General features: G+C 44.4%; 1 protein-coding gene across 3 annotated transcripts; it reads left to right on the top strand.

The window, feature by feature from the left end:
* Positions 1-3,289: 3,289 nt before the first annotated feature.
* Positions 3,290-26,997, top strand: znf710b (zinc finger protein 710b). Of its 3 annotated transcripts, none has more exons than XM_084476204.1 (5): positions 3,290-3,392; positions 17,928-19,667; positions 21,869-22,060; positions 22,653-22,824; positions 24,965-26,997. In XM_084476204.1, the coding sequence occupies exons 2-5, from the start codon at positions 17,970-17,972 to the stop codon at positions 25,144-25,146; spliced, it is 2,244 nt and encodes a 747-aa protein (XP_084332330.1). In that variant the 5' UTR covers positions 3,290-3,392; positions 17,928-17,969; the 3' UTR covers positions 25,147-26,997. The 3 variants fall into 3 exon arrangements, with proteins under 3 accessions (XP_084332330.1, XP_084332329.1, XP_084332328.1); XM_084476203.1 differs by lacking the exon at positions 3,290-3,392 and adding an exon at positions 15,694-15,754 and having other exon boundaries at positions 24,968-26,997; XM_084476202.1 differs by lacking the exon at positions 3,290-3,392 and adding an exon at positions 15,694-15,754 and having other exon boundaries at positions 24,965-26,996.
* The last annotated feature ends 71 nt before the right edge of the window (positions 26,998-27,068 follow it).

Genomic DNA, 27,068 nt, shown 5'->3' with positions numbered 1-27,068 from the left:
ACAGGGCTGTGGGAAGCACAAGCCCAAGTTCAGGGGAATTATTAATGGCCTCTCCCATATCCTGTCCCATCAAATGGGTCATGGAAAGAAATGAAAATAAGCCAAAGGGGGAAAGTTATAGTTAGAGATGGGGTGAAGGTGAGTGTAGTGGTTAGGGTGTCCTGCAGCTGAAAGGTTCTGGGTTCGAGCCCCAAGGTCAGCAAGTTGAGTTGGTGAGTTGGTGAAATTCCAGATCTCCATAAACAAGGACAGTAGCTCCCTAAGCTGCCTGGTTATAACAGTGCTGTGATATTGATTACACCAAATAGTCATTAGAACAATCAGTTTCATTCTATCCACATTTTGTTGGCTAAATTGAATGATTTAGCCAAAAAAATGTGGGCTATACAAAATGTTGCAATACATCAAAATAGAAAATAATCACAACATATTGATTTGTGACCCTTCAGATTCTTGCAAATACAGGTGTATACTAGGTATCCATTGTTCATAATATTGGGCAAACCCCCACAGGCCGTACACAGAAGCAGTATGACTGCATCCAGGAGGTTGGAGTCTACAGGCGTCACATGTCTGGATATCTGCAGATAGGAAACATTTAGCTGTACAGTTATAGTTAGCAGAGCAGCCCACCACTTTCCATTGCATTGATTGCAACCTAAAATTCTCGAGTTCTGCACTGGCTGCTATGTTGTTGCACTGTCTGATATATAGACAGTGGGCCAAGGTCATAACTGGTAACATATGTTATGCATTGGAAAGAAATGTAAACGTTTCCATTAAATTCTCTGTCCTTCTATGCCATGAGTAAATGATCGTACTCTATCTCTAAGATCATATAATATTTCTTATGATTATGAAGCTCACATGATTATATATTTATTATGGTGGTATAGGCTATATAGAACCCAGAATTGATGTGGCAACCCCTAACATCTGGTAGCCTATATGGGGATAGCCATCGCTTAGAAGGAAAGAAAAAAAGAAAAATAAAGGAAGAAAGTAAGACAGAACGACAAGATAAGAAGGATTGATTGAAATTAAAGAGTGGTATATCTTTTAAATATTGATACATCTTTATCCCCCCTTGTAATGGACCACTTTAACATATTTTTAAATGATTTTCCCATATCCTTGTACTGTTCCTTGTTACTTCTGCACAATCTGCGTGGGCATACATGTTTCACTGAGAGCTGTACCTGCAGAACTGTCATGAGGAAACCTTGAGCTTGCATGCTAATCATAGTCCAGACAAGTGAAAAGAGAAGCAGGGGGAGGAGGTGCTGCTGTAGATGAAGGCCACCCACAGTCCTTCTCAAACACTCAACTGTTCAGAATTCCACTGCTCAGACAAAACCCGGCCATGGAAATTGTGCTGTTCATGATGGATAAATGTACCAGAGTGGCGGGTTAATGTGAGGAAGAGGATCATATAAACACATGGATTTAAAGCCTTTATTTCCTGTTTACTGCACTGCACCGCAGATCTCGCTGTCAACACGGCTCACACAGTTTAAGCTGGGAACAAAAAGTACAAACACTGGGAGGCAGTAGGTCAAAACACGAGACTAACCAAATGTAATGAGAGGTTTGATTCCTGCCTCCGTTCCTATGTGCCACATGCCATTCCCTCTCTTCTTTAACTGTTCTGTCCCACATACAAGAAAACACCCACGCTGTTCAGAGACATTTTTGATCAGCAGGAAAGCACACCTTGCCACTTTATTCCAAGAATAAGGCTCCATGTTGGATGATTAGCTTTTGGAGACAATCAAATGTTCTTCTCACCCTTGACTGGGAGTGAGAGAGCAATCAATAGGCTCCTCTGATTGGGTCCAGGCTGGTTTCCACAGAGGCCCCGGACCACTGGTCTGCATACATTAACATGCACAGGGCACTGTTGGACAGAAACAGCATGTATTTATGTAGAAGATCATATTCAGCCATCTTTACTACTGATTAAACAGAAGAGGTTTGATGAATGCTGAGATGTATTACAATTAATGTATACCATAATGCATTAACCATGGTCCATAATATTAATCTGACATTTGATTTAAGTAATCACAAATATATGTGTTACCACACAGTGGATTATAAATGCATTTCAGTAGTAATCAGTAGAAGTAGGTGTATTTTAACAGATACATGATCCACTGTATAATTTATCTCTGTATTAAATGTGTGTTTTTACTTAAAAGGAAAGCACCCCCCCCCCCCAAAAAAAAAGTAATCAATAAAATGTTTAATAAAAATGTATTCAAGGGATGTCTTTATTTATTTTTTTGGGATGTTTTTATTTAGTTACAGTAAGTGATCATATTACACACACACACACACACACACACACACACACACACACACACACACACACACACACACACACACACACACACACACACACACACACACACACACACACACACACACACACACACACACACCGTGAAGAAAATTGTAACAAGGTACTTGAAATGCGCAACAGAATTATACTGCCCTCTACTGGCACAAAAGTAAACTTAAAGAAGGCACGATCACATATGTGAATCTAATAAATAAAGATGTATATAAATAGGACCCAGATGCAAAACTATTCAGTTCAGGACAACACTTTATCCGTCTCAGAGTTCAACTTTAAATCTATCCTGTACTTACTTACTGGAAACATATGTCAAATGACCCGAAGAGTGACACTGACTTGACAATAATATATATATATTTTATAGTTAACGTTTTATTTTCTATTCTATGTATTTGTATTATCGTTCGCTTTTAAACAATACATACTGTAACAGTTAGCTATCATACCATTCCAACCACTGAACGTATACGGCCCAAAAACATAATTTCATTTTATAGCGACATCTTGTGGAATTTATTAACATAACACGAATAACGTTATTGGTTTAGAGCAACATTAGTAATAGTGTTTATTTTAAATAAAATGCAAACGAGTGGGTGTATCATTTTCAAAACAACAAACAAAACAAACAAACATGTGAAGACATCACAATGTCCAAAATGAATACTGTCGCATCGATAAGGCAACATAGGCCTATCCAAATCCAGGACCAGGCATGCATATGTGCAGCTTCTAATTCATAAATATACATTTATATGTATTTAAAGAAAACATAAACCCCGGCATTGTACGATCGACAATAGCTTCGGATGCATTCCACTAAGTCAGCCACATTCTTGCTAGACTTGTGGCGGTGAGGAGTGAGGAGGAGCCCGGCTGTTTATTCATTCACGTCAGTCCCTCCTCCTCCGTCCCCTTCCTTCCTGCTCCGCGCCACGGCTCTCCGCCGCTCCAACTCTCCCCCGACATCCACCATAATATTCACTATCATCACAGTCACGTCGCCACCATAAACCCATTTTGGAATCAGGTGAGTTCCGCGGTTGTTTTTTATTCCGATGGGTCGGATAGACGAGTGAGCTGTGCGCTGGGTTGAGTCGCCCGGGCCGGCGAGGCGAGCGGTGTTTCCTACCCTAACTTATCACATTCCTCTTGACCACCCCCCGAAAATGTCTCGCTGGATTGTGTCTGTGTGTTGTTTTTTGGGTACATTGTGTGCCGTGCGGTGTGCATGCTTCGCGTATTCTATTGCTTTCGTGTGGAAAACAAACACACGGCCAATGTAGGTCAGCAAGTACAGTCAAAATGTCGTCTTTTCTGTTTTACTTCCACATTCTCTCATGCCACTAACAGATGGCGTCGCAAGGGGGGATGGAGAGAGCTGGAGAGAGACGCATAAAGGAGTAGGGGCTACAACAGGCCACATCCAGCCCATTTCTGTCCAATACCAATCCATACATAGCCCCTTATGACATTCGTCTTCTCGCGTAGGCCCGTCTTGCAACAAAGTTTTCCCGTTAAGTTGTAGTAGGGCCCTTTTTAAAGATACAGTGCAAGTCAATACGAATATGAGTATTATGAACAGCAAAGTGAGAAGAGCAGGCTTGGATATGGGGTAACGTTATGCCACCAAGAAACCCCGTTTACTCGCAACCCCTTTTGCTTCGTGTCAAAATGTGAGACTGCAGATGCAATGCTGCAGCAACACCTATATGTGTGGATGTTTTCATGGGTGTATTATGGGGTATTAATGGGTAATACATGCTACCTTCACCAGTCGGCTGAAGCGTCGCTTGCCTGTCAGAAATCTTGGCTGTGCCATTCAAGCGAGTGAGTTATGACTACCATAATCTGCACTGCATAACCGAGGAAGTCCCCGTGTGCTTCTCTAATCATCCTATGTATGTTCCTCATATGCATCTCTAAGGCAGCTGTCGTTTTTTAACTTGGATCTCCGTTGTTTTGATTGTGCGTGCAGATAGGTTGTTGCTTCTGGAATAATGTATAAAACCCTGGGTCTTCACATGATGCAACGTCTAGTTCAATAGTATGTGTATATTGCGTTCACAGCAATAGCCTGCATGCTGCACATGCCAGACAGGCCCGTGGCCGGTGGAGTTCAGTGGCTAACAAAGGTTACTACGACGTCCTCCTTGTGGGCCATATACATCCTTGTGTCAGTTGAGCTGCTTTCAGTTTAAAGAGGACTGCATCCTTTCTCAAACATCTTCGCCAACCTACTTTGAACAAAGTGAAACTGCCGTCACCTTTCAAGGAAGCTTGTGTTTGTGTATCACTGCATAAGGTTTAGTGGCTCTTCAGTGGGTAGATGTTGTGTCTCATAGCTGTGCGCTACTGTTGCTCAGCCTGACTTATGTACTGTTGTAGTCTGTCTTGTGTGCTGTCTTGCCAGTTTTATGTATTTCAGTTTGTGCCCAGCTGAGTTGAGTTCTGCATTTATCAGACTCAAGAAAGCCCCACTGCTCTTTAGAGTGTTATGGTTTCTTCTAGTGATATATTGGTGTCTATTTGCTACATCACTAGTGTTGTAGATCGGTGTTACATTGGTGTTTATATTGTGAAATAGTAACCACCTCAAATGGACTCAATTATTAATTAATTAGCCACTATAAAATCCAGCATCTTAGACATCATCAAAATACACATAGCTGAATTATTATTGGATGTATTGTTGTCTTGCTTGATAGCCATTTCCCAAAGCTCAGATCAATAGGGATATATTGGTATTTCTGCTACACAACCCCATGCTGAGCTCTGGATCATGTCATGTAGTCTATGAATCATAGCAGGCTGTTCTATCGCGTGTAGGCCAGCAACATGGCAGGCCCGGCCATCGGTAACATAGTCCGGGCTAGGTCGACAGTAAAGACCCATTTAATCTCCCCTTCACCCAAAATTTCTCAGCTCTCTCCCTCTCATTCACTAATGTATTGAACGTCTATGTAGACGTAGTAGAATGGAGGTTGTGGTGCTAGGATAGGAGTTGGGGTAAAGGGTTCAGAACAGCAGCTGATGGTGTCAGCACATTGCAGTGCTTTGCTCTGCTGCAGGCTGGGTTAAAAAAAAAAAGAGGGGGAGAGAAAGGATGATGTTTCTGGAAGCACAAAGGCCTAATGTTTTAGGGCTTGTTGGCCATAGCTGTAGCTCTCCACCAGCTATAGCTAACAAGTGGTCTCTCAAAACCTGTTTTAAATCCTGTATATATTCTTCCGGATGCCTGTTGTGTGTTGATGTTCTTGCAGTACGTCAGCACTGGGCTATGCCTGGATAGATCGCAGCTCAAAATAAAAAATAAGAATAATTGACCTCATCTTGTATTGCTTTGGAAAGGTGAGCCAAAGAATAAAGGCAGCAAAAGCAATGTTTTTTTTCTTTTCAACTTCTTCTTCTCAACTTCTTCCTAAGTATCATGTCTCTAGAAAGCATGGTATATATGCTGAGCTCTGTTGCAGTAGACTTCCATTGTGATCTAAAAAACATTAGCCAGCTACCTGGAGGTCGGGTCTATTTCTATTTTGTGCATAATTTTATCACTATGATGTACCAAGAGTTGGAGAGAGAGAGCGACAGAGACATGGAGGTTTTTCTGATTCAGGCTATAAGAAAGACCTACGATTACAGCAGATGGTATTTCAATGCTGTATGCCAAGAAGAGTAATATGTTTACAAGCACTATACTAACTGTATGAGATGGTGTTGTGTGTATTATTATTATTATTGTTATTATTATTTTATTATAATTATTAGGATATCGGCGTCTACTATTTCTGAATTCCGTATACGGTTAAAACGGGGTCAAAGCATGTTTGAGCGATCTTTGAAAATTTGGCACATAAAATGCATGTAATTTACACTCCTCTGCTAATTGTGACACACACACACACACACCCTGCTGAGATCTCAGGTAACACTTCAACATTGGATTGTTTGCCATGTAGACCATATTCTTCTTATGAGTCCTCCTATCTACTGCCTGGGTTGAAATGTGAACGTGTGAGTCCTGCCTGTCAGCTTGGGCTGGCGTCTAGTCTTGTTAAGCGGGGCTTTGCCAACGTTCTGTTGTGTGAAGTTGTTACCGGTTACCAGTTGGTGTGGACTTCCTCTCCAGTCCAGCCAACCTCTCAACATGAGATGGAATCAACTGAGGCTCTTGCTGTTGTGTGTCAATTATGGATTTTTTTTTAACCTTTCAAAGTAATAATAATAATAATAATAGTAAAATTATCCCTTTAATTTAATATTTATTTATTTTGTATTAAAGCTCCTTTTTTGTTTACAGTACTCCTCATCATTTCCTATCCTTGATTACATTGTGGTTGTTTGACATGTTTGAACATTTTGACTGAAATTGGTGTGTTTGCTAGCTAATGATCAATTATATAGTTTTATCAGTTATATACCTGCCAAAATATGTTTATTAGAAATATTGAGTATAAATATATAAATGTAAGTGTTAATAGATTTGTCCCCACCATCTACTGAATTTAGCATCAATACTGTGAAGGAAACTGATGATATGCAGTTTTTAAAATGGCTAACATAGCTCGCAAAGGTTGGTCAATTATTGTCATGCAGGCCTTTTCATTTTACAGGTGAGATCACTGGGAGAGAATAAACACATGCCTAGTAAACTTTATGGAGTTTCATAGTGTTATAGCACAAATTATAGCAAGACCTATGTTGTCATCATTTTAGCTATGTTGTACATCAAAATAGGAGGGACAATATTAGATGATTTCAGAAAATATTACAGCTTAAATGATGGGAATTCAAAATCCAGAAAGACACTCATTCAATTTGATCACCTCTGACTATAAACTATAAAGACTAAGACTTTATATGACTATAAAGTACTTTTGGATATCGGAAAATTCTCACAGGTCATGTTTTCCTCCCAATATATCCAAATATCCAAATGTATAGAACAAAATTATTCATCATGATACGCAAGTATCTTAACTTTAAGACTACATGATACAATAAGGGACCAGTTGACTCATTTAATCTGCAATACAAAACAAGCTTTTGTGGTTGTGTGTCACACTTGTCTATATGACAACATTCTAACAACAAATAATAATATTGATCACCCTTGCCACTCCTAAGTAGTACTCCCACCATCATAAATCAAACGTTCAAGGATCAATACCCATCTGTCCTATGTTTAATTTTGATTCTCTTAATATCCTGGTTTACTGCGGAATGCTTGAAAAATGCGTCTTCCCAGGTCTCTTGACTCGGTTATGTGCTGTATGATAACATAGAAAGACGACAAGAATGATGTTTAATAATTTCCAGTGTCACTTTGTGCATTATTTTAACCTCTCGTGTGTGTGTGTGTGTGTGTGTGTGTGTGTGTGTGTGTGTGTGAGAGAGAGAGATGGGGAGGGATATCAAACAACAATATCCCTAATTGTCTGATTTGAAGTGGGCATTATAACAGCCCACTTTATGTTAACGGAACCAGTCTCTGAACTGTTGTTGAGACCTCAATAATTACTGAATGTTGACCAATCATTGGTAAATTGAACACATTCATCTGGACTACACCAAATGAGGGTTATCACTCTTTCGAAGCCAGTGGCCACAATTCTGTTTTGCTAAAGTCGACTGTTACCCAGGCATGTACATGGAAGGGTGACAATAAGGAGAGTTAAGCTTTATTTATACTTCTGTGTTGAATAGCCGCCGTGGGTACGCCGTAGCTTACCTGCACCTCTCCAAAAATGTAATTACACGTCGGGATGCAGAACGATAAATGTGAGCACTGTGGTTGAGAACCACAGTATACCCATGGCGGCTATTCGATACAGAAGTATAAATCAACCTTTAGTGCATAGTGCCAGTCCGTTGTTGGATGCATGCAAATGTAGTTCTTGCTGCAGCTTGTACTGACCCACTGCTTGCTCAATTCATTTTAAAAGTCTCTGTGTGTCTTCTGACTGCCAGAAGTCTGTGAAATCAAATTGTAATTTGGCTCTTTCTAGCAATGTATAATGTTATCTTAAACCACTAATGCTTCCCTGGCCAACACTCCCGTGGTTAGGTTTGATTCCCACTTGGGCCACGCCATGCTAAGAAATGTATGAACTCGCAGTACTGTAAGACACTTTTTAAGAACATTTACCAAAGTATTTTCAAAGGAAGCAGACATGCCAAACAGTGAAATCCAAAATAGTTGAAGAATTAAAGTTTTACTCTGATTGGCTGGTGAGTGTCAGGGGATCTCACTTGCCAAGTTACCTTGCTTTAATTTGTGCCAATCACAATCTGTGATTGCAATGACCCCTGTTGTGCCAGAGGTGGCGCTGTCATTGTCATTTCTTTTCCTCTCAGTGTAAGGTTACTCTTTAAAGAGCGTCCTGTCTCGTTTAGAAATTGATTTCCATCCAGAGTAATTGGGTTCTCTCGGCAAGGTTGTGTGCGACTGTTCTGACGTGTGTGTGTTTGTGTGTGTGGCTCATTCACAATAGTTATGGTATCCACTTTAAAAAAAAAAGAGATTCCTCTACTGTTGATGAAATATCTGTTTATTTAGAATTATTCAGACTGTATTTCTGTGTTTGTTTATTTATTTCTATCAAGTCCAACAAGGTTTCAGTAACTGAAGAAGGTACAGAATGGAGATGAGGTGGTCGGGCCGGAGATAAGAAGAGCGCATGAGAAAAAGGAAAGAAACTGAATTAGGGATGAAAAAGAGGGGAGGGTGAGATAGGGAGAGAGAGAGGGAGGTAGGGGGAGAGAGAGGGAGAGATGGATGGAGATGGAGAGAGAGCAAAGGGTGAACTGTATCCATGGAAACATGAGGAAAGAGTGATGGAAGAGAGAATGAGAGGAGAAAGAGTGATGTAGTTTGGAACTGAGTTGGAGAGGGGTAGAATGAAATGGTATGGCTGCCATTGCTGCACCTCCAAGTGCCTCCATGCTTACTGAGATACGTAGGCTTTTTTAATACCTATCTTCTCCCATTATTACATTTTTAATTGTATATATTTCTAATGATATCCTTTACCGATCAACTCCAAATCAGCTGAGCACAGAAACGTAGACAAAATGATATGGCAATTACATAGATAAAGAGGCTACTTTTATTCTAATGGTTGATTAATGAATTTACACACATACACACATGTGTATGCATGTGTTGTGTTATTGGCTAGTAAACATTGGTTAAACTCAGCCTGAGTCATTCTCATGTATACGCAGTAGCCTATACATGAATCCACAAATGTCACAAAGTTATCTGCTGACACACTGGAATTCATACCAGGTATGCTTTTTTGTAACTCAGTTATGCAGTTGCTCAATACTAAACTCCTTCCTTGTTTCATTGGCTAGTCAGTCACATTAGTCAAGTTCATTGTTATAATAATTTACTGTTTTCAGTGGCTGTAATTATTTGCATGATTCGTTCCCCAGATGTCTTTCCGACCTTCACCAAACTCTTACCGAAACCTAACTGTTCTCTTAAACTAATACCAAAACAAAATAACCATCCTTTTCCTTATCACTAAACCAAACCATTTCATCATGGGAATGAAGAATAGGATGTATGTCCAGGATCTAAGTAAATTAAGTTGCACCCAGGAACGGTGATCACATTTGTTTGATCAATTCTGCTGGCCAAAGGCAACCAGACAGCTCTGAGACTTGATCGAACATGCAATTTCCGACGCCTTTCTGTGTCCGGACCATGGACGCGTCATACCTGGCCAGTCCTGGATACAGGCCAAGTGTTGTAGTCCAGAGTAAGGTCAGCCATTAAGGGAGCTCCTTCCACTTCCTTTAGGGTTTGAGCATCCCCTAGTTGAAGGCCACACGTCTCCTTATTCAAGGACTATTTATATAGCCCGAGTTTCAAACACTCAAGACATGGTGGCGCAAAACCAACTGGGATTTTTTGTGCTTTTCCAGCTGAATATCCGTTCTGTGCATGATTCATTCATGGAGATGGCTGTAGTCTCTTGTTAGACACTGGTTTGGGTCGGACATAAATGGAATTAATGACATTAGGATGTAAAAGAGTATTTGTGTTTCTCTCAGATAATGAGCCCATGTGGCTAAGTCGGAGGCCTTTTGTGGATGTCAAAATGCACCAGCCTCTTGTCATATGAGGCATTTTCTTCCTTGAAGGTATATACTAGGTGATAACATTGGGCATGCGATGAGTTTCAAACCAATGTTTTTTTTGCGACAATACTGTTAAATCATACATGATGTTTATCATATCTAGTTTATCGTTCATTTCACTCCCTCTTGTTTTATTCTTTCTATCAGTCTTTCTACCTCTCCTTTTCAGTTTTCTCTTTTCAGTTCTCTTCCCCTCCCCCTCTTTCTGTTCCTCTTTCCTCCTCTCCCTCGTTCATTCTCCCCTCCCCCTCTCTCTCTCTCCCTCTCTGTCTTTCTCTTTTTTCTCTTGCTCTCGGTTTCCATCTCGCTCTACCCCTCCCTTCTCTCTCTCTCTTTACTTCTCTTTCTGTCTGTCTCTCCCTCTCTCTTCGTCTGTCTCTCTCCTCTCTCACGTTGCACACTGCCCCTCCTTCTCTTTCTCTCTCTCTCTCACGTTGCTCCCTGCCCCCATCTCTCCCTCTCTCTACGTCTCTCGCTCTTTCTCTTTTTTTCTCCCTCTCTGTCTCGCTCTGTCTGTCTCTCGCTTGCTTGCTCTCTCTCTCTCTCTCTCTCTCTCTCTCTCTCTCTCTCTCTCTCTCTCTCTCTCTCTCTCTCTCTCTCTCTCTCTCTCTCTCTCTCTCTCTCTCTCTCTCCGTCGCTTGCTTGTTCACTCTCTTGCTCTCCCTTTAACATCCTACCCTCCCCCTGCCTCCCATTTGCTTTCTCCCTCTCCTCTCACACTCCACCATTTCCCTCCCTTACTCGCTGCCTCACTCGCTCACGGTCTCCCCCCTCCCTCCACCGTTCTCTTTATCTCCTCCCCTCCCTCCCCCCTCAATCCCTCTTTCATTCCATGCAATCATCTGTTCTCCCTAGCTCTCTCCCTCCCTCCCTTCTGCTCTCTCTCCTGCTCTCTCGCTCTCTCTCTTTCCCTCTCTCTCCCTTTATCTGGCTCTATTTTGCTCACAGCCTTGCTCTCCCCCTCCTTCCTCTCTCTCTCACTCACTCACTCACTCACCCTCTCACTCTCTCTGCTCGCTCGCCCTCTCCCTCCCTCCCTCCCTGCTCTCTCTCTCTGCCTGCTCTGTCTCTCTCTCTCTCTCTCTCTCTCTCTGCTTGCTTCTCTCTCTCTCTTTCTCTCTCTCTGCTCGCTCTCTCTCCTGTTCTTTCTCTCTGCTTCCTCCATTACGCCCCCATTTTGTCCTCTCCTCTGCTGTTGCCCTCTCTTTCCTCCATGTTCTCTCTATCCTGTTGTTGACCGTTCCCCCATGCCATTTTTGATACAAAGTCTATTAAAAAAAACTGTTTCTTTACAAACTTAAAACAAACAAAACAATTATCACATAATATGTTCCATATCATTTTTTTTTATTATTATTTCTATATAAGCTATTTTCTTCACCATTTGTCGATTTGTTTCTTAACTAAGCAAACAGCCTCTGGTGCCATTTAGTAGTGTGTGTGATTAACCCAAATACATTAGCTTGCCAACTGTACAACAATGACAGTTAAAACAAAACCCAAGGCTCAACCCTATAGCTAGGCTATCCCAACATTGGGTTACCCTAGCCTAACTCAACAAGTGGCTAACATGTCAGGCTAGGAAGAAAGGCACACAAGCGAAGTGTCAGAGGAATGTAAACTAGATTAACCAGGCCTCGGGTCCACAGACAGAACACAATGTTGTGATCTAGTCTAGGGTAACTGCTAGGATGGAGCAGAACCAGACCCTCACCTCATAACACCTGTCAGGTGTTATGATGGTATGGACGCCCTCTAGTCTGGTCGTGGCAAGAATGCATCACTTGTGTCTATCTTAATGTTCCTTAATGTTAAATCCTAAAAGGATAATCTATTTTCATAAAATCAAGACCTCATGATACACAATTTATCTAACTGGTGATTATATGCCAAGGTATGTTGATCACGTTCCATGTTATACATTACCTAGCTCTTTATGAGACAGTTATTTTCATTATTTTATATATTTTTATGCTTTTTCTTCCATTGATATTCTATACTCTCATCTTGATATAGCCAAATAGTAGCTTACATAGTCAAAAGTATGTAAACAGCATAGCTTCATGCGCACTAAGAATTAATTGGAAATAATACAATTTATATGTCATTTCAATAGATTGTTGTTTGTTGTTGTTTTCTTGTTTTTATTTTCTTCCCAACACACATCTTCGCTCTAGGTCAAAAGGGACTTAGACCCTAGAAAGAGTAAATTCCTTCCTCATATCCTCCATCTAAAATAGATGTATCCAGCAAGTCTTACTGACAGAGTGTAGTCACACCTCGCAAAAAACACTGTCTCCAATGACCTCATTGGAGACCGCTTTTTTCGGGCAATATGCAAACTACTATGTGTATGTATGTACGTTTTGCACAAAGTAAACTAGTATATCCTCAGCCCATGTATATTTTAGCCTGGCATAATGCAAGCCAGCCAGCGATCTAGCTCCACATGTTTCACTGTAAGTTAGTTGTATGGTACTGCCTCTTGTGTTTTGTCTGATAATATTTTAATAGGACTTGAAAGCGTCTAAAGCATTCACACCTGTATTTTTAGCTGCTGTCCCGTTGTTTGCGAATGGCCTGTGAGACATTTGTAATGCTAAATGCTAAAGCTCTGTGTTACCTCTCTTAGTTAACATAACTTGTTTGTACCTCCTAGTTAACTTTTATATCATAGCTCACTGTCATCTCCTAGTTAAATACACATCTCTTGGCTAACTGTACATTCCCTGCTTACATCTTTGAGCTAAAGTGTAATTCCTAACTAATAATGTATTTCTCGTAGCTAACTCTTATATCCTAGCTTATATGTATCCTAGCAAATAAACATATCCTAGCTAACTCTTGCATTCTCACTAAAATGTGTCTCCTAGCTAATATCCTATAAAATATGTATCTCCAAGCTGACTCTTATGTCCTAGCGTTTTCTTATATCCTAGCAAATAAATGTATGCTATGAAATACATATATCCTAGCTAACTCTCAATACATATCTCCTAGCTAACTCTTAATACATTCAATACTTCTAGCTGACTCGTATATCTTAGCTATCTCTTGCATTGTTTCTAGCTAATATTTATTTCCTAGCATATACATATCTCCTAGAGAGCTTTTGTATCCTAGCTTACACATACTAGCTCTTCGCCCTTCTTTGATAACTTCAAATATTTGAATATTCTGATTGATAATTTGTATTTTGTGCTACTTAATTGAAAGTTCAGCTAACTTTAGTGTACATGATCTGAGAGTTAATTCTGCCATGAAAATCCTAACTTGACAAAATGGTCAGGGAGGTTATGTTAAAAGCAACATGGATGACAGCTAATTTGGCAGCACTGCTTTGAGGACTACGATGGGGGGGGCAGTATTTTTGTAGACACATTTTTTGGAAGCATCAAGAATTTCATTTGGCCTGATTGAAATGATTGAATAGCCCACCCGGCTGACTACCTACCTACCTACCTACCTGCCTACCTGTTTGCACTCTTCCCGTCCATCATTTTATATGACTGGTGTCTTCCACAAGGCCAAGCAGACCTATTGCTAAAGCTTGCGAGCTAGTCTGTAATTTTTGGGGGAGTGGCTTTGCACAAGAGGCCTGAATGGAGGGGTGAGATTTTTTCTGTTGCATACTTTAAAAATCTTGCATAAGCTTACTTTTTCCAAATTGCCTACCCTAGCTTTAGATAATAAGATATTGTATTTTCTTTTTTTTTGTCTTTCAAAGTCGTAAAAATAATAATACAAATATATATTTTTTATCATGTGCGTCCATCAAATCGACATACATGACCTTTTCAGTTTTTTAGGGGTCTGGGGTGCTAGTAGTTTTTAGCACCCCAGACCTCTAGTCGAGATAGCTGTCCTCTGTTTGGTGTTTTATCTTTTAGTCAAATGGTGAACGATTAGCAGGCCTATTTAATGCATCATTAGCAATAGCATCATACCTTCCTACCTTCCTACTCCCCTCCAACTTCCTCCCTGGACCTATGTAGTTCTCCCTCCATCTTCATTATTCTTTTTTACCGCATTCTGCTCTACTCTTCCCATCCCCCTCCTTCTCTTTCTCTTTTCAGTCTCTCCCTTCTCTCTCTCTCGCTCTTACTCGTTCACTCGCTCACTCTCCTCCCACCCTCCCCTCTTTTTCTCCAGTATTCTCTCTCTCTCTCTCTCTCTCTCTCTCTCTCTCTCTCTCTCTCTCTCTCTCTCTCTCTCTCTCTCTCTCTCTCTCTCTCTCTCTCTCTCACATTCATCATCATAATCATCATGGTTTGTGAGTAGAGGAAAGTATAGGAAGATTTTTTTTTGTGCAGACTTGGATACAAGAGAGAGGAACAGAAACAAAGAGACAGTGAGAAAGCAAGACAGAGAGATAAAAATGGAGACAAACAAAAAGAGGCAGTGGTAGACAGACAGACGTACATGCAGCGATAGGGACAGTGATATACTCAGACAGACGGATACAGATGCATAGACAGGCAGAGATGGGCGGGGACATGGACAGCCAGACAGGAAGACAGCCAAAGATACAGGCAGACAATCATCCATTGAATCAGATAGAAATTTAGAAATTCCGACAGACAGGCAGAGATACAGACAGATGGGTATAAAATCCCACAGGCAGAGAAACACACGGACGCTGATTCTCAATAAATGTATAGGCAGAGCATGGGTAGATGCACAGACAGATAGATACATACATGTGAGAAAGGTAGACAGGCAGAGATATGCATAGGAACAGTCATAGAGATAGGCAGAGATGGTCATACCGATAGGCAGACACACAGGCAGAGATAGTCATACAGTTGTCAGACAGACCGGCAGATACAGAGAGAATAAAATATGAGTAAGAGGCTGAATGATGGGCAGAAATAAAATAAATAATTCCTGTCCTTTTTTTTTTTTCACTTTTTGTTGCGTATGCGTAGCACTAATCCATCACTGAACTATCAGGGAGCAAACACACTTATTAGTTTGGGGGGTGTGTGTGGTGGAGGGACGTGTGTCTGTGTTTGCGTCCGTGTAATCCCACAGCCACTACTGGCATGGTGTTGAAGGGAAGAGGGGCAGGGGGGCGGGGCTTACATAGGCCACCTCCCCCCCCCCCCCCTCCCTCCCTCCCGCCTCTTCCCCTCACGTATAAATAGGAGCCGGAGCGCAGCCTTGTTGTCACTCACACACTCAACACAGAGCAGGATGAGGTCCCTCAAGCACCTGAAACATCACAGCAGGAGGAGTGTGGTAAGTTTGAGAAAGGGGGAGATAGAAAGAGAGAGAGATAGAGGGAGAGTGTGGCAGATGATGGTGTTGTATTGGGTTGTGGTGGTGGTGGTGTGTCTGCTGATTGATCACAATTGGTGGAGTTCAAAGGGGAAGATGGCAGTCACCTGCGTTCTTCTCTTAAGCGTTGTGAAGTTGTCGCGAGTGCTCACTCTTATCTATTCCCCTGTTCTTGGCATCTGTGTTTGTTTGCAAAGTGTCGGCGTACGTTGCGTAAAAGTCAGTCATGGCGGCCAACCAACTGCTTTCTTTTTTGGGGGGTTGTCCTCCTAACTGCTCTCTCAACTCCTTTAGACGACGCGCGTGTCGCTCACCTCGTCCAGCTCTGGGTTTTGTGTCTCTTGTTTTGTCTGGCTTTCATTTCTCATTTTATTTCTCTCTGTCCTTCTTTCTCAGTTTCTCTTTGCCTCTCCCTCTCTCTCCCCCTCCCTTCTCTCTCTGTCTCTCTCTCTCTCTCTCTCACTCATTCTCTCTCCCCCTCCCTTCTCTCTCTCTCTCTCACTCATTCTCTCTCCCCCTCCCTTCTCTCTCTCTCTCTCTCACTCATTCTCTCTCCCCCTCCCTTCTCTCTCACTCATTCTCTCTCTCACTCATTCTCTCTCCCCCTCCTTCCTTGCTCTCTCTCCCCCTCCCTTCTCTCTCCCCTCCCCTTCTCTCTCACTCTGTCACTGTCTCCCTCCCTCTCTCTCTCTCCCTCCCTCTCGCTCTCTCTCTCTCTCTCTCTCTCTCTCCTTTATCTGCTATTTTGCTCACTGCCTTGCTCACCCCTCCCTCCTCTCTCACTCACCCTCTCACTCTGCTCTCTCTCTGCTCTCTCCTTCTCTCTCTCTCTCAGCCCTATTTCTCCCTCCTCCCCCTCCTCTCCTTATCTCTCATTCACTCCCTCTTGCCTCTTTCATTTTTTTCTCCCCCCTCCCTTCAGTCTCTCTTGTTCTGCCTGTCTCTCTCTCTCTCGCTCTCTCGCTCTCTCACTCTCTCACTCTATATCTCTCCTTCTATCTCTCCCTCTCTCTCTATCTCTCTGCCCTGCTTCTCTTTCCCCTCCCATTGCTCTCTCTCTCTCTCACTGTAACTGCTCTGCGTCTCTGTCTCTGTCTCTCTCTCTTTCCCTCTATTTTTTACTTACTTACTTCGTCCTTCTCTTCTCTAGCCTCTCAGCTCTTCTGTTCTTTTATTTCTTAATCTCAGTTCTTTCTTCCCCCTCTCCTGTTTGTGTGTATCAAGATAAGATGGCCTGTGGACACACACACACACATACACATACACATACACACACAAACACCGTGTATTTAATAACCAATAGCTTAGATATTAGATACAATTTGGACACACTCACACACACACACACACACACACACACACACACACACACACACACACACACACACACACACAGAACACCACCTCTGGGGTTATGCATGAGTGTGTCTTTAATAACCAATACCTCAGATATTGGAAAAAGATCATGTGTGATTGGCCCATGGAGCCCATCACAGATTTGCAGCCAGGACTTTAAGTTGAGGTTGCAGATGGTACCTGGGATCAGACCTTCTACCTTCTAATTACCTCCACAACTTATTTTGTGACTTCTGTCTTTCTGTTGTTTGGACTACAGACAAACTGATACATGTGGATACATTTGATTGGAGACTGAAGCACCACAACTTGGTCCAATTGGTTGATGCATAGATTAATGCCATGGTCCCATTGGTTGGTGTAAAGATTAAAACCACAGCACCATTGAAGGACGCACCATGACCAATTCTCTTCCTCTAGCAAGTAGCCACACTGTTCACAATATGGACTGCTCTCCATGGACTGGAGAGCTGTAAATATCACCATCAACCTAGTCACTGGTGGTTTATGTAGAGAACAGGATGATTGGATGGTTGATTGATTCCTCATCTATGGCAGCATCGTGCGACACTCTAGGAACTACAGCATAAGACAAGACCATGGAGGACTGACACAAAATCATTCTTCAAGAATCTGCTGTCTTATCTTCACGATTACAATAAAACTTTTAGAGGAAAAGTTCTATGGGGGGAGATGTTGTTTGAGACCTCCCCGGTGGACTACTCTCTAAACTCTGTGTGTGTGTGTGTGTGTGTGTGTGTGTGTCTCCTCCCCCCAGGAGGAGGCGAGCCGGCGCCTGGGTAGATGTGAGCCCAAGGTGATGGCCAGGCTGGTGGACGCAGGCACACAGACAGACCCCGTCGTAGTGCTGTCCTTGGCCCAGGCCGCCGTGCTAGGTCTCATCTCCCAGAATGAAGTGTTCGGTGCCACGATCGCCCCCAACGGCTTCTACACCGGCGAACCCAAGGAGTCCCCCGCGCCGCCAGTAGACGGAGTGGACTACGAGTACGCGGACCAGCTGATCGGCGCCAACGGAGACTACCTGGGCGACAACTTGGGAGAGGACGGCCACATGCAGCCGAGCTGCAGCCAGCGGCGCTGGCAACAGGGGCACCCCCAGCACCCCGACGGCAAGATGGTGGGGCCCGAGCGCCACGGCGTCCAGGGCGACGGGGCCTCGTCCCACGTGAAGGGGGAGGGCGTGGCCTCGGCCATGAACTCCTGCGTCCACATGCTGAACAGCATGGCGCCGCGCGGCGGGCTGGTGCAGGTGGACCCCGCCACCCTGCGCTCCGGCAAGAGCTGCAGCGAGTGTGACCGGGACGCGCCCGGCCCGCAGCAGGCCAACTCCCACGTGCACGGCCCCCTGCCGCAGGTGGGCCACAGAGGAGGGTCAGGAGGAGGAGGCGGCGGTGGCAGCGGCGGCCCTGGGGAGCAGGGCCACAGAGGAGTCGGCGGGCCGCGCGGCATGGGGCCCCACGGGCGAGGAGGAGGAGGAGGAGGAGGAGGAGGAGGAGGGGTGGTGCGGGAGGTGGAGGAGGACTCTCCGGGCAACAGCATGATGAAGCCCAGCCAGCAGGACGAGGCCATTAGCAGCTACTTCCAGACCAGCGAGGTGGGCAGCTACGACTCTGGGGACATGGGCATGGGGGGCGACTACGAGGACAGCGGCCAGGGGATGATGTGGGCCGACGGCGGGGGAGGAGCGGCCGGCGGGGGGGGAGGTGGAGGCGGAGGAGGCGGCGGCGGCGGCGGCGGCGGCGGTGGCGGGGGGCCAGGCGGGGCCGCGCCGCCCGCGACGGCGCAGGGGGCCGGGCCGCACGGGCAGCACCAGCACCAGCCGCCGCCCCGCCGGCACGGCGGCCGGCGCGTGGACCGCCTGGACATCAACATCCAGATCGACGAGTCGTACTGCGTGGACGTGGGCGACGGCCTGAAGCGCTGGAAGTGCCGCATGTGCGACAAGTCGTACACGTCCAAGTACAACCTGGTCACGCACATCCTGGGCCACAACGGCATCAAGCCCCACCCCTGCCCCCAGTGCGGCAAGCTCTTCAAGCAGCCCAGCCACCTGCAGACCCACCTGCTCACGCACCAGGGCACGCGGCCACACAAGTGCGCCGTGTGCAAGAAGGGCTTCACGCAGACCAGCCACCTGAAGCGCCACATGCTGCAGCACACGGACGTCAAGCCGTACAGCTGCCGCTTCTGCCGCCGCGGCTTCGCCTACCCCAGCGAGCTGCGCGCCCACGAGGCCAAGCACGAGCGCGGCCGCTGCCACGTGTGCTCCCAGTGCGGCATGGAGTTCCCCACGTACGCCCACCTCAAGCGCCACCAGACCAGCCACCAGGGGCCCCACACCTTCCAGTGCACCGAGTGCAACAAGTCGTTTGCCTACCGCAGCCAGCTGCAGAACCACCTGCTGAAGCACCAGAGCCCGCGGCCCTACACCTGCTCGCAGTGCGGCCTGGAGTTTGTGCAGCTCCATCACCTGCGGCAGCACTCGCTCACACATAAGGTACGGACCGCCACAGCCTCTGGCAACCCCCTCCCCCCCCCCCCCCCCCCACCCGAGGCTAACGCCACTAACGCCACCACAGCCTCTGACACCATTATCGACACCACCACCGGCACCACCAACAACATGGCAGGAACCAACACCCAACCACACTAACACCACACCACCACCACCAATACCGCCACCACTTATACCACCACCGCTTATACCACTGCACCACACTACACCACTAACAACACTACGGCACCGCTAACACCACACCCACCAACACCACCAGGACCCACACTGCCACGACCACTAACAACACCATCGCCACTAATACCAACACCACACAACCCCCAGTAAAGCCACACCGCCACACAACAACACCAGCACTAACACCACACCGCCACCACTAAAACCACAGCACCACACCAGAACAATACCGCACCAAAACAACACCTCCACCAACACCACCACGATCTGCACTTTCCACAATGCCATCACCACTAACGACACCATCACTAACACCGCCAACACCACCACCACAACATACACCACCACCACAGACAGCATCAACACCCCCACTAACACCACCACTACCACTAGAGCAAAAAGCAATGACTTCCCCAATCAACCATCAGAAAGATCTTTGAATGACGAGAAACGGCTAGCCATCTTCTGTTGTCCAAACCACACCCACTCTCTCATCCCTCCGTCCCAAAATTGAGATCTTAGGGGACCCATAGGTAGAACACAAACATGCACCGCTGCGTTCCATGCCCAGCCAAAATCCCACCGCCCTGTCAGAGCGAAAAAAGCAGATTGTAAGAGTAGCTCCCACAGAGTTAATTAAGAAAGGTCTCCATATTGTTTAGATGACATTAATTCATGTCAACAAACTATGGAGCTTGAATCCTCCTCTGCTACGTGAAAGCCCTTGGCTTTGTAATGCAGTGTTACAATCATTGATTTTGCCAGTGATGATATTTGACTGCAGCTAGAGAGATGATTGCCGCGTCTGCACTGTGGAGACTTCTACTGCACAGTGCAGAGCAGGCAATATTTATTAAGATAAAGTAGAGCGTAGCTAAATTAAGTGTTCCCCCCCCCCCCCCCCACTCCAGCTGTGGGAATTGTCTTAGCTTCATCAGATCAGTAGGTAGAAGAAGGAAGTTGTCTTTTTTTGTATTTTTCATAGTTACGGTACGACTATAGGGCGTCTTTATATTAGTGCATAATTGATGACCAGTTGTCCACACACACGCACGCGTGCACACACACACACACACACATTGTTATCTGATGCATTCATTGATTCAATTGATAAACATAGCACTAGTTTAATCTAGTATTAAATATTTTTGCTGTCATGACAATGATTGATTAGAATCCGTGAATGTTAAAATTGATTACCTCAATGGAGAACTTTTTAATTCAATCCACCCAGTAAATTGGTTATTTTGTCCAGAGGCATTATATATGCACGGGAGGCACAGACTAAACAGGAAGTGTCGTCAGCCTGGTGAGAATCATTTATTTGAGGGTGTACGTGCAGCCCACCCCTCATTCCTCCTCACTGCTCCCTCTGGTGGCCTTAACAGCGCCTACAGGTGAAAAGGAACATACAACGTACAAATACAGTATGCTATGGGTGCTGTAGGCCTACATCTTAATATTTTCACTCACACGGTTATACATACACATCTATTCATTAAATTGTTTTTGGTGGACTGATGTTGTTTTCTAGACTTGCATTTTAAATTGTTTTGAATCCTTAACCCTTTCCTTAATAAATTATGACAGTAAATTGCCATAGCTTGTCAGTGGTTTACCTTTCTTAAAGGAAAGATGCCTGAACACTGAGGTCAATAAGATGACTTTTACTTTATTAATCACAGAGGGGATATTTGGGCTTCACAGGCACAGCAGTACAGCAAGTACAAGGCAGTAATCAGAATGACAATAATACACATTTCAAATAAAAGCATTATTTACTACACATTTTCTCAAAACAAATTAAATAGGAAACTATACAAACGTCTTATAAATAGCTACAGATAAAGATATCTTTATACCTAGTGTGAGTAGAAAATGTAAATGCAGAACGTAAAGGTGCGAGATTATCGAGTTTAACCGTTAGTGTGACTGTGGCACCGCAGGAGTGCTATCAATAAACCAAAGCACTCACCCCGATGTCGTCTCTGGGTTTCCTTCCTCAGGGGATGAAGGGACACAAGTGTGACGTGTGCTCCCGTGAGTTCACGCTGTCCGCCAACCTGAAGCGCCACATGCTGATCCACAACAGCATCCGACCCTTCCAGTGCCACGTCTGCTTCAAGAGCTTCATCCAGAAGCAGACCCTCAAAACCCACATGATCGTACACCTGCCCGTCAAACCCTTCAAGTGCAAGGTGAGCGTGGGGAGATGCCTACATGGGGGGTTCCAGCCCCTTGCCCTCCTGCTGGAACCCCCCCCCGAACCACTAAACTATTGCGTCAGCCATGTTGTCTGTAGGATGGTGTTGGCAGTGTATTGTACTGGCTAGGGTGTTTGTAAGTAGGCATTCCTTGAGCAACATGCCGAAACCTGCTTCTTATCTGATGACATTTATCTTATTTTACTGTAAGTAGCTCTGCATAAAATTAGCTGTGAAAAAGTAAATAGTGGGAGTTTCCTCATGCTTAACATAATTTATAGTTGGGAGGAAATGGTTTCATTCTTCGAAAGAAACGTTTTAGTCATGCCATTTTCTGACCACTCTAATACGTTTTGTCTTTTCATCAACGATGTGAACTGTCCATGTTAGCATTTCGCTTTCAGGTTGCAGGCTAAAATGAACATACACAAAACAATGAATGCTTTATTTTCAGTCTTTATATTTGACCTCCGCATGATCCACTGATCCATCCAGGAATAGAAAAACGTCAACAAAGTGGCACCTTCGAAAGTCCTTTTGTAAGACTCTCATTGATATGTTCTTCCCCTTATTGCTGCGCCCTTAGGTGTGCGGTAAGTCTTTCAACCGAATGTACAACCTGCTGGGCCACATGCACCTCCACGCGGGCAGCAAGCCCTTTAAGTGCCCGTACTGCACCAGTAAGTTCAACCTGAAGGGCAACCTGAGTCGGCACATGAAGGTCAAGCACGGCATGGACGTCTCCCCCGAGGGACAAGGTAAGGCCTGATCCCGATGCATGGAGCAAAGCTTTATCTATCAACTTTATCAGGACATGTGTACGATTGGAATATAGCCCAACGTTATTCATTAAGATAACATAAGGTTATTTATTAAAAGATGGAGTAAAACTTTATTTATTCACAGAACTGGGTGGACCATAACTTAATTTATTCCAATGGCGTAAAACTATTTATTCCAAGAACTGTAGCCTTCTTTGAATGTAATTAATGGAAATGTATGCGGAACAAATGTATTAATCATAATGATTGCATGGAGTTATACCCATTCAAAGCACTTAAAGGTCCCATGGCATGCTATTTTATGGATGCTTTAATATTGGTGTTAGTGGGCCCCTAATACAGTACTTGAAGACATTCAAGAAATTCAGCCTTGGTGCAGAGATACAGCCACTATGAGCCAGTCCCACAATGAGCTCTCCACAAATGTGCCGTTTTTTGAGGCAGGTCAAGGTGGAGGGTGGGGGTGTGGCCCTGAGCAGCTTTCAGCCACGGTACCATGCGCTAGTGTTTACAGTGGAACACTGAACACTCCGGGTGCTCCAGCAGGAGTCCTGGAGCCCTATATCTAAATAATATCATATTATATTTAGATAACTATATAATATAATATATATTATCATGGTCAAACGCTGTTTGCGCCTCCGGATGATATTATGAATCTCGAATGAAGTGTCGGGTTCTCAGACGCCTCTGGTTCTTCCACGTCAATATTAAGTACAGACGAAATGGAGGAGAAAGGGATTGTTGCCCGCTGCCCGCCGGAGCCCCGCTGCACACCAGAGCCCCGCTACCAGCACCGGCAGCGGGGCTCCAGCGGGAGACAACACCGGGCAGCGTTCAGCGGGCAGCGGGGCTCTGGCGGACAATCCTGGGCATCTTTTTCTCCTCCATGTCGCGGTTCCCAATTCCTTCTCAACCATGGCCGAGATAATCCCCACTACGAATCTCGTTGTGGAAATACCAGAGACCTCAGACAACCCGACGCAGTCTAGTCTTTTCACCAAATGGGAGCTTTATGCAAGCTTGCGTTATTGTGTTGCGTGTTATGAGCCATAACACCAACAGCAGAACGGTTATCCAAAACACAACGAACACTTGCGTTACAGTGTGTGTATTCACACACACATGTGGCGCTCGCACGGTCCTAGCTCATTGTGTCATTGGCGGGCCAAATTCTCTGGGCGGGCCAAGCAGAGAAAGGGGAGGTAACTTGGCCCCATATGACGACATATGGGGCCAGATCCCAAATCTGTGCGTTTGAGCGTTCATTTTTTCAAAGGCGGAGCAAGATACCTACCGCTCGTTTTACACCAAACACAATTTTTAGCTACTGGGGGCCCATAGGCAGGCTAGGGGAACTCATATTAATGCTAGAAAACCTCAAAGTGAAAATTTCATGCCATGGGACCTTTTACCCCATATTGGACATAACAATTCAACTTAACTTCAATAACGAGTCAACCAAGGAAGAGAGCAATACCTGACGTGTGTGTGTGTGTGTGTGTGTGTGTGTGTGTGTGTGTGTGTGTGTGTGTGTGTGTGTGTGTGTGTGTGTGTGTGTGTGTGTGTGTGTGTGTGTGTGTGTGTGTGTGTGTGTGTGTGTGTTGTGCTTCGGAGAGCCCAGCTATAAACAAACACCACCTGCAGCTAAACCAGACATGGTGCTAACAACAGTAGTGTTTCGGTGCCATGCTAGAAGAAAAGCAAACACAACCCTGCTAACCTTTCATTAAAGGAGAGGGTTGCGACAGAGGCAGGGGAATGTAGTGGTTAGGGGGTTCGACTCCCAGCCGAAAGGTACTGGGTTCAAAACGCAATGTCCACAACTAAGCAATAGGCAACCTTGAGCCAGATGTCCAAACTCAGACCTGCTCAATAATTACCCCGTATATGAATTCCCTGTAAATTGAATTGGATCCGAGCAGCTTCTAACTGACTGGGAATTAAAGTAGTGTATAGCGAACGTGTAGTTAACTTTTATATAAACTTTTAACATAGGTTGATCCTGTGTGAAATGCCGTCATTAAGATACCGATGCAGTCAGTGTATTTTTCTTTCTTTCTCTTACTTTCTACTTACTTATTGAACAACCTTTCTTCCGCCCTTTTTTTCCCAGAAGGCCTTCCCGAGATGGAGGGCCAGTCCGATTACGAAGGTCAAAACTTCAACTTCACGTCGCCCGACAATATGGACAACGGTGGCTCCCAAAACCTCACTAAACTCACAACAGCAAATATGGACGACATGGAGGAGTATTACAACTTTGGGAAGGATACCAGCAGCTACACTACACCATGAATGGTGACAAACTAGAAAAAAACTTGGTTGTGTTTTTATTTTTTTTTCTTCTTCCTAGGCAGAAAAAAAGTACTAAAATTGCTGTCTCGTGCGTTGGAAGAAACTGGAGTGCTTTTATTTTTATTTTTTTTTGGTTTGCCATTTTGGCGTCCGGGAGCCAGAACAGTTGAACTCTAAAGCCAAGACGGCGATGCACTTGGACTAAGACCTTGTTTTAACTCGAGCGCTCGTAGCAGCGTCGCAGAGACTGTCGACACGGTCGGCCCCTTGAGCTCCTTCTCGGAACTACCGCTCTTTGCCGACTCAACAAAAAAAAAAAAAAAAAACATTTGGGCGGACTCGCCAAATCTCTATGTTGTGTGTATGTGTCAGTTATTTAACAAACAAAAAAAAGAAAAAGAAAGCGCAGCCATCGCGGTTTCATTTGATGTGCTAGAGTTTTGTTTACCATTACATCATTCACAGGAGAGGGAAAAAAAAGTAAGCCCTTATATATTTTTACTGAAAGTGCCAGATGGATACGTTTGCAACTCAACTTTCATCGTGTCGGGTCTATTTACTCACTGTATATCGAGCGTTTGATACATAGTCACAACATATTGATAGGTTTCAATATAGATACTAAACAATTCTAATAGCGGTGACCTGTTCCTAGCCAATCTTCGGTCAGAACAAATTGGTATTAAAGTGTGTGTGTGTGTGTGTGTGTGTGTGTGTGTGTGTGTGTGTGTGTGTGTGTGTGTGTGTGTGTGTGTGTGTGTGTGTGTGTGTGTGTGTGTGTGTGTGTGTGTGTGTGTGTGTGTGTGTGTGAGAGAGAGTGAGAGACACATCTTGTGAGCGGATTTCTCCCGAGAACACTTAATTCCAAAGTTGCGACATCGCGTGGGCAAGCTGTGACTGAGCAACGGTTAGCCCTCTGACTGTACATACGATTCTGCAGTGTTTAGTGTGTTAATCCACCATTTTCTTTTTCTCATTCACAAAATTTGCATTACATGACTCACCTGTAGTGGACATACTTGTTTTTTAGAACTGAATAGCTATCCAGTGAACAGTACAATGCACTTTTCATGAAAGGTTTCAGTTTCCTCTGAAGGCTGTCTTAAATTAGTAAGAAACAAAAAAAAAAGTAAGAGAAATGAAAACCGTATCTGCCTCAAGGAGACGAGGACAAGAGACACAACAGTCTAGAATCTTCCAGGCAACCATGACGGCAATATTATTTAACAGAAACAGATATGCCTTTTGTGTTTCGTTTGTTACGTATACTGCAGTTTCATTGACATGGAAATGACATGGTTGTCAATTCTAATTAGGAATCGCAGAGAAAAAAGGTATTTTGAGCGGAGAATCAGCTGTAGGATTATTGTTACTTGTAGTTTCAGTTAAATTCAGTGCTGCCTTCACATCACTTTCACTTGAATCAATTCGGGTATTTTCTTTTGCCAACGAACAGGGCAGGAACAAACATGATGGGGGGTTTTATATAGGAATACATTGTTGTGATGTTGTGACGTCGTCCCCGGCGTTCTCATCTCCGTGGTGATGTTGTCTACACAAAGGTGTGTAGACTGGTTTTTGGATGGTTCCTGCCACCTGTTCATTGAATTGATTGAATTGAAAGCCAATAGATGGCGCTGGTGCTGTGGTTCATAGTTTTTGTTTTGGGGGAAGTGGGCTCCCCCCTGACCTGCCATGCAGGTCAGCCTTGGTATGCACACTAAAGACCAACGCTGAGACGCTCTGCTGGTTCATTTTCATTTTGGAATGAGAAATATCAAACTGAGGCCTCATGGACAACCATGGTTTATGTAATAAAGGTTCTCTAGTTTAAATGACGAGGGCTTGTGTTTTCTTTTTTGGCAAAACTAACACTGCGCACTGCCTGAGGCAACAGGGTGGACATTATACATCCAACTCAA

This window comes from Micromesistius poutassou (genome assembly GCF_964030765.1).
Source record: "Micromesistius poutassou genome assembly, chromosome: 12".
Lineage (NCBI taxonomy): Eukaryota > Metazoa > Chordata > Actinopteri > Gadiformes > Gadidae > Micromesistius > Micromesistius poutassou.
Note: the sequence above shows the minus strand (reverse complement) of the source record. Positions and strands in the feature narration are given on the sequence as shown.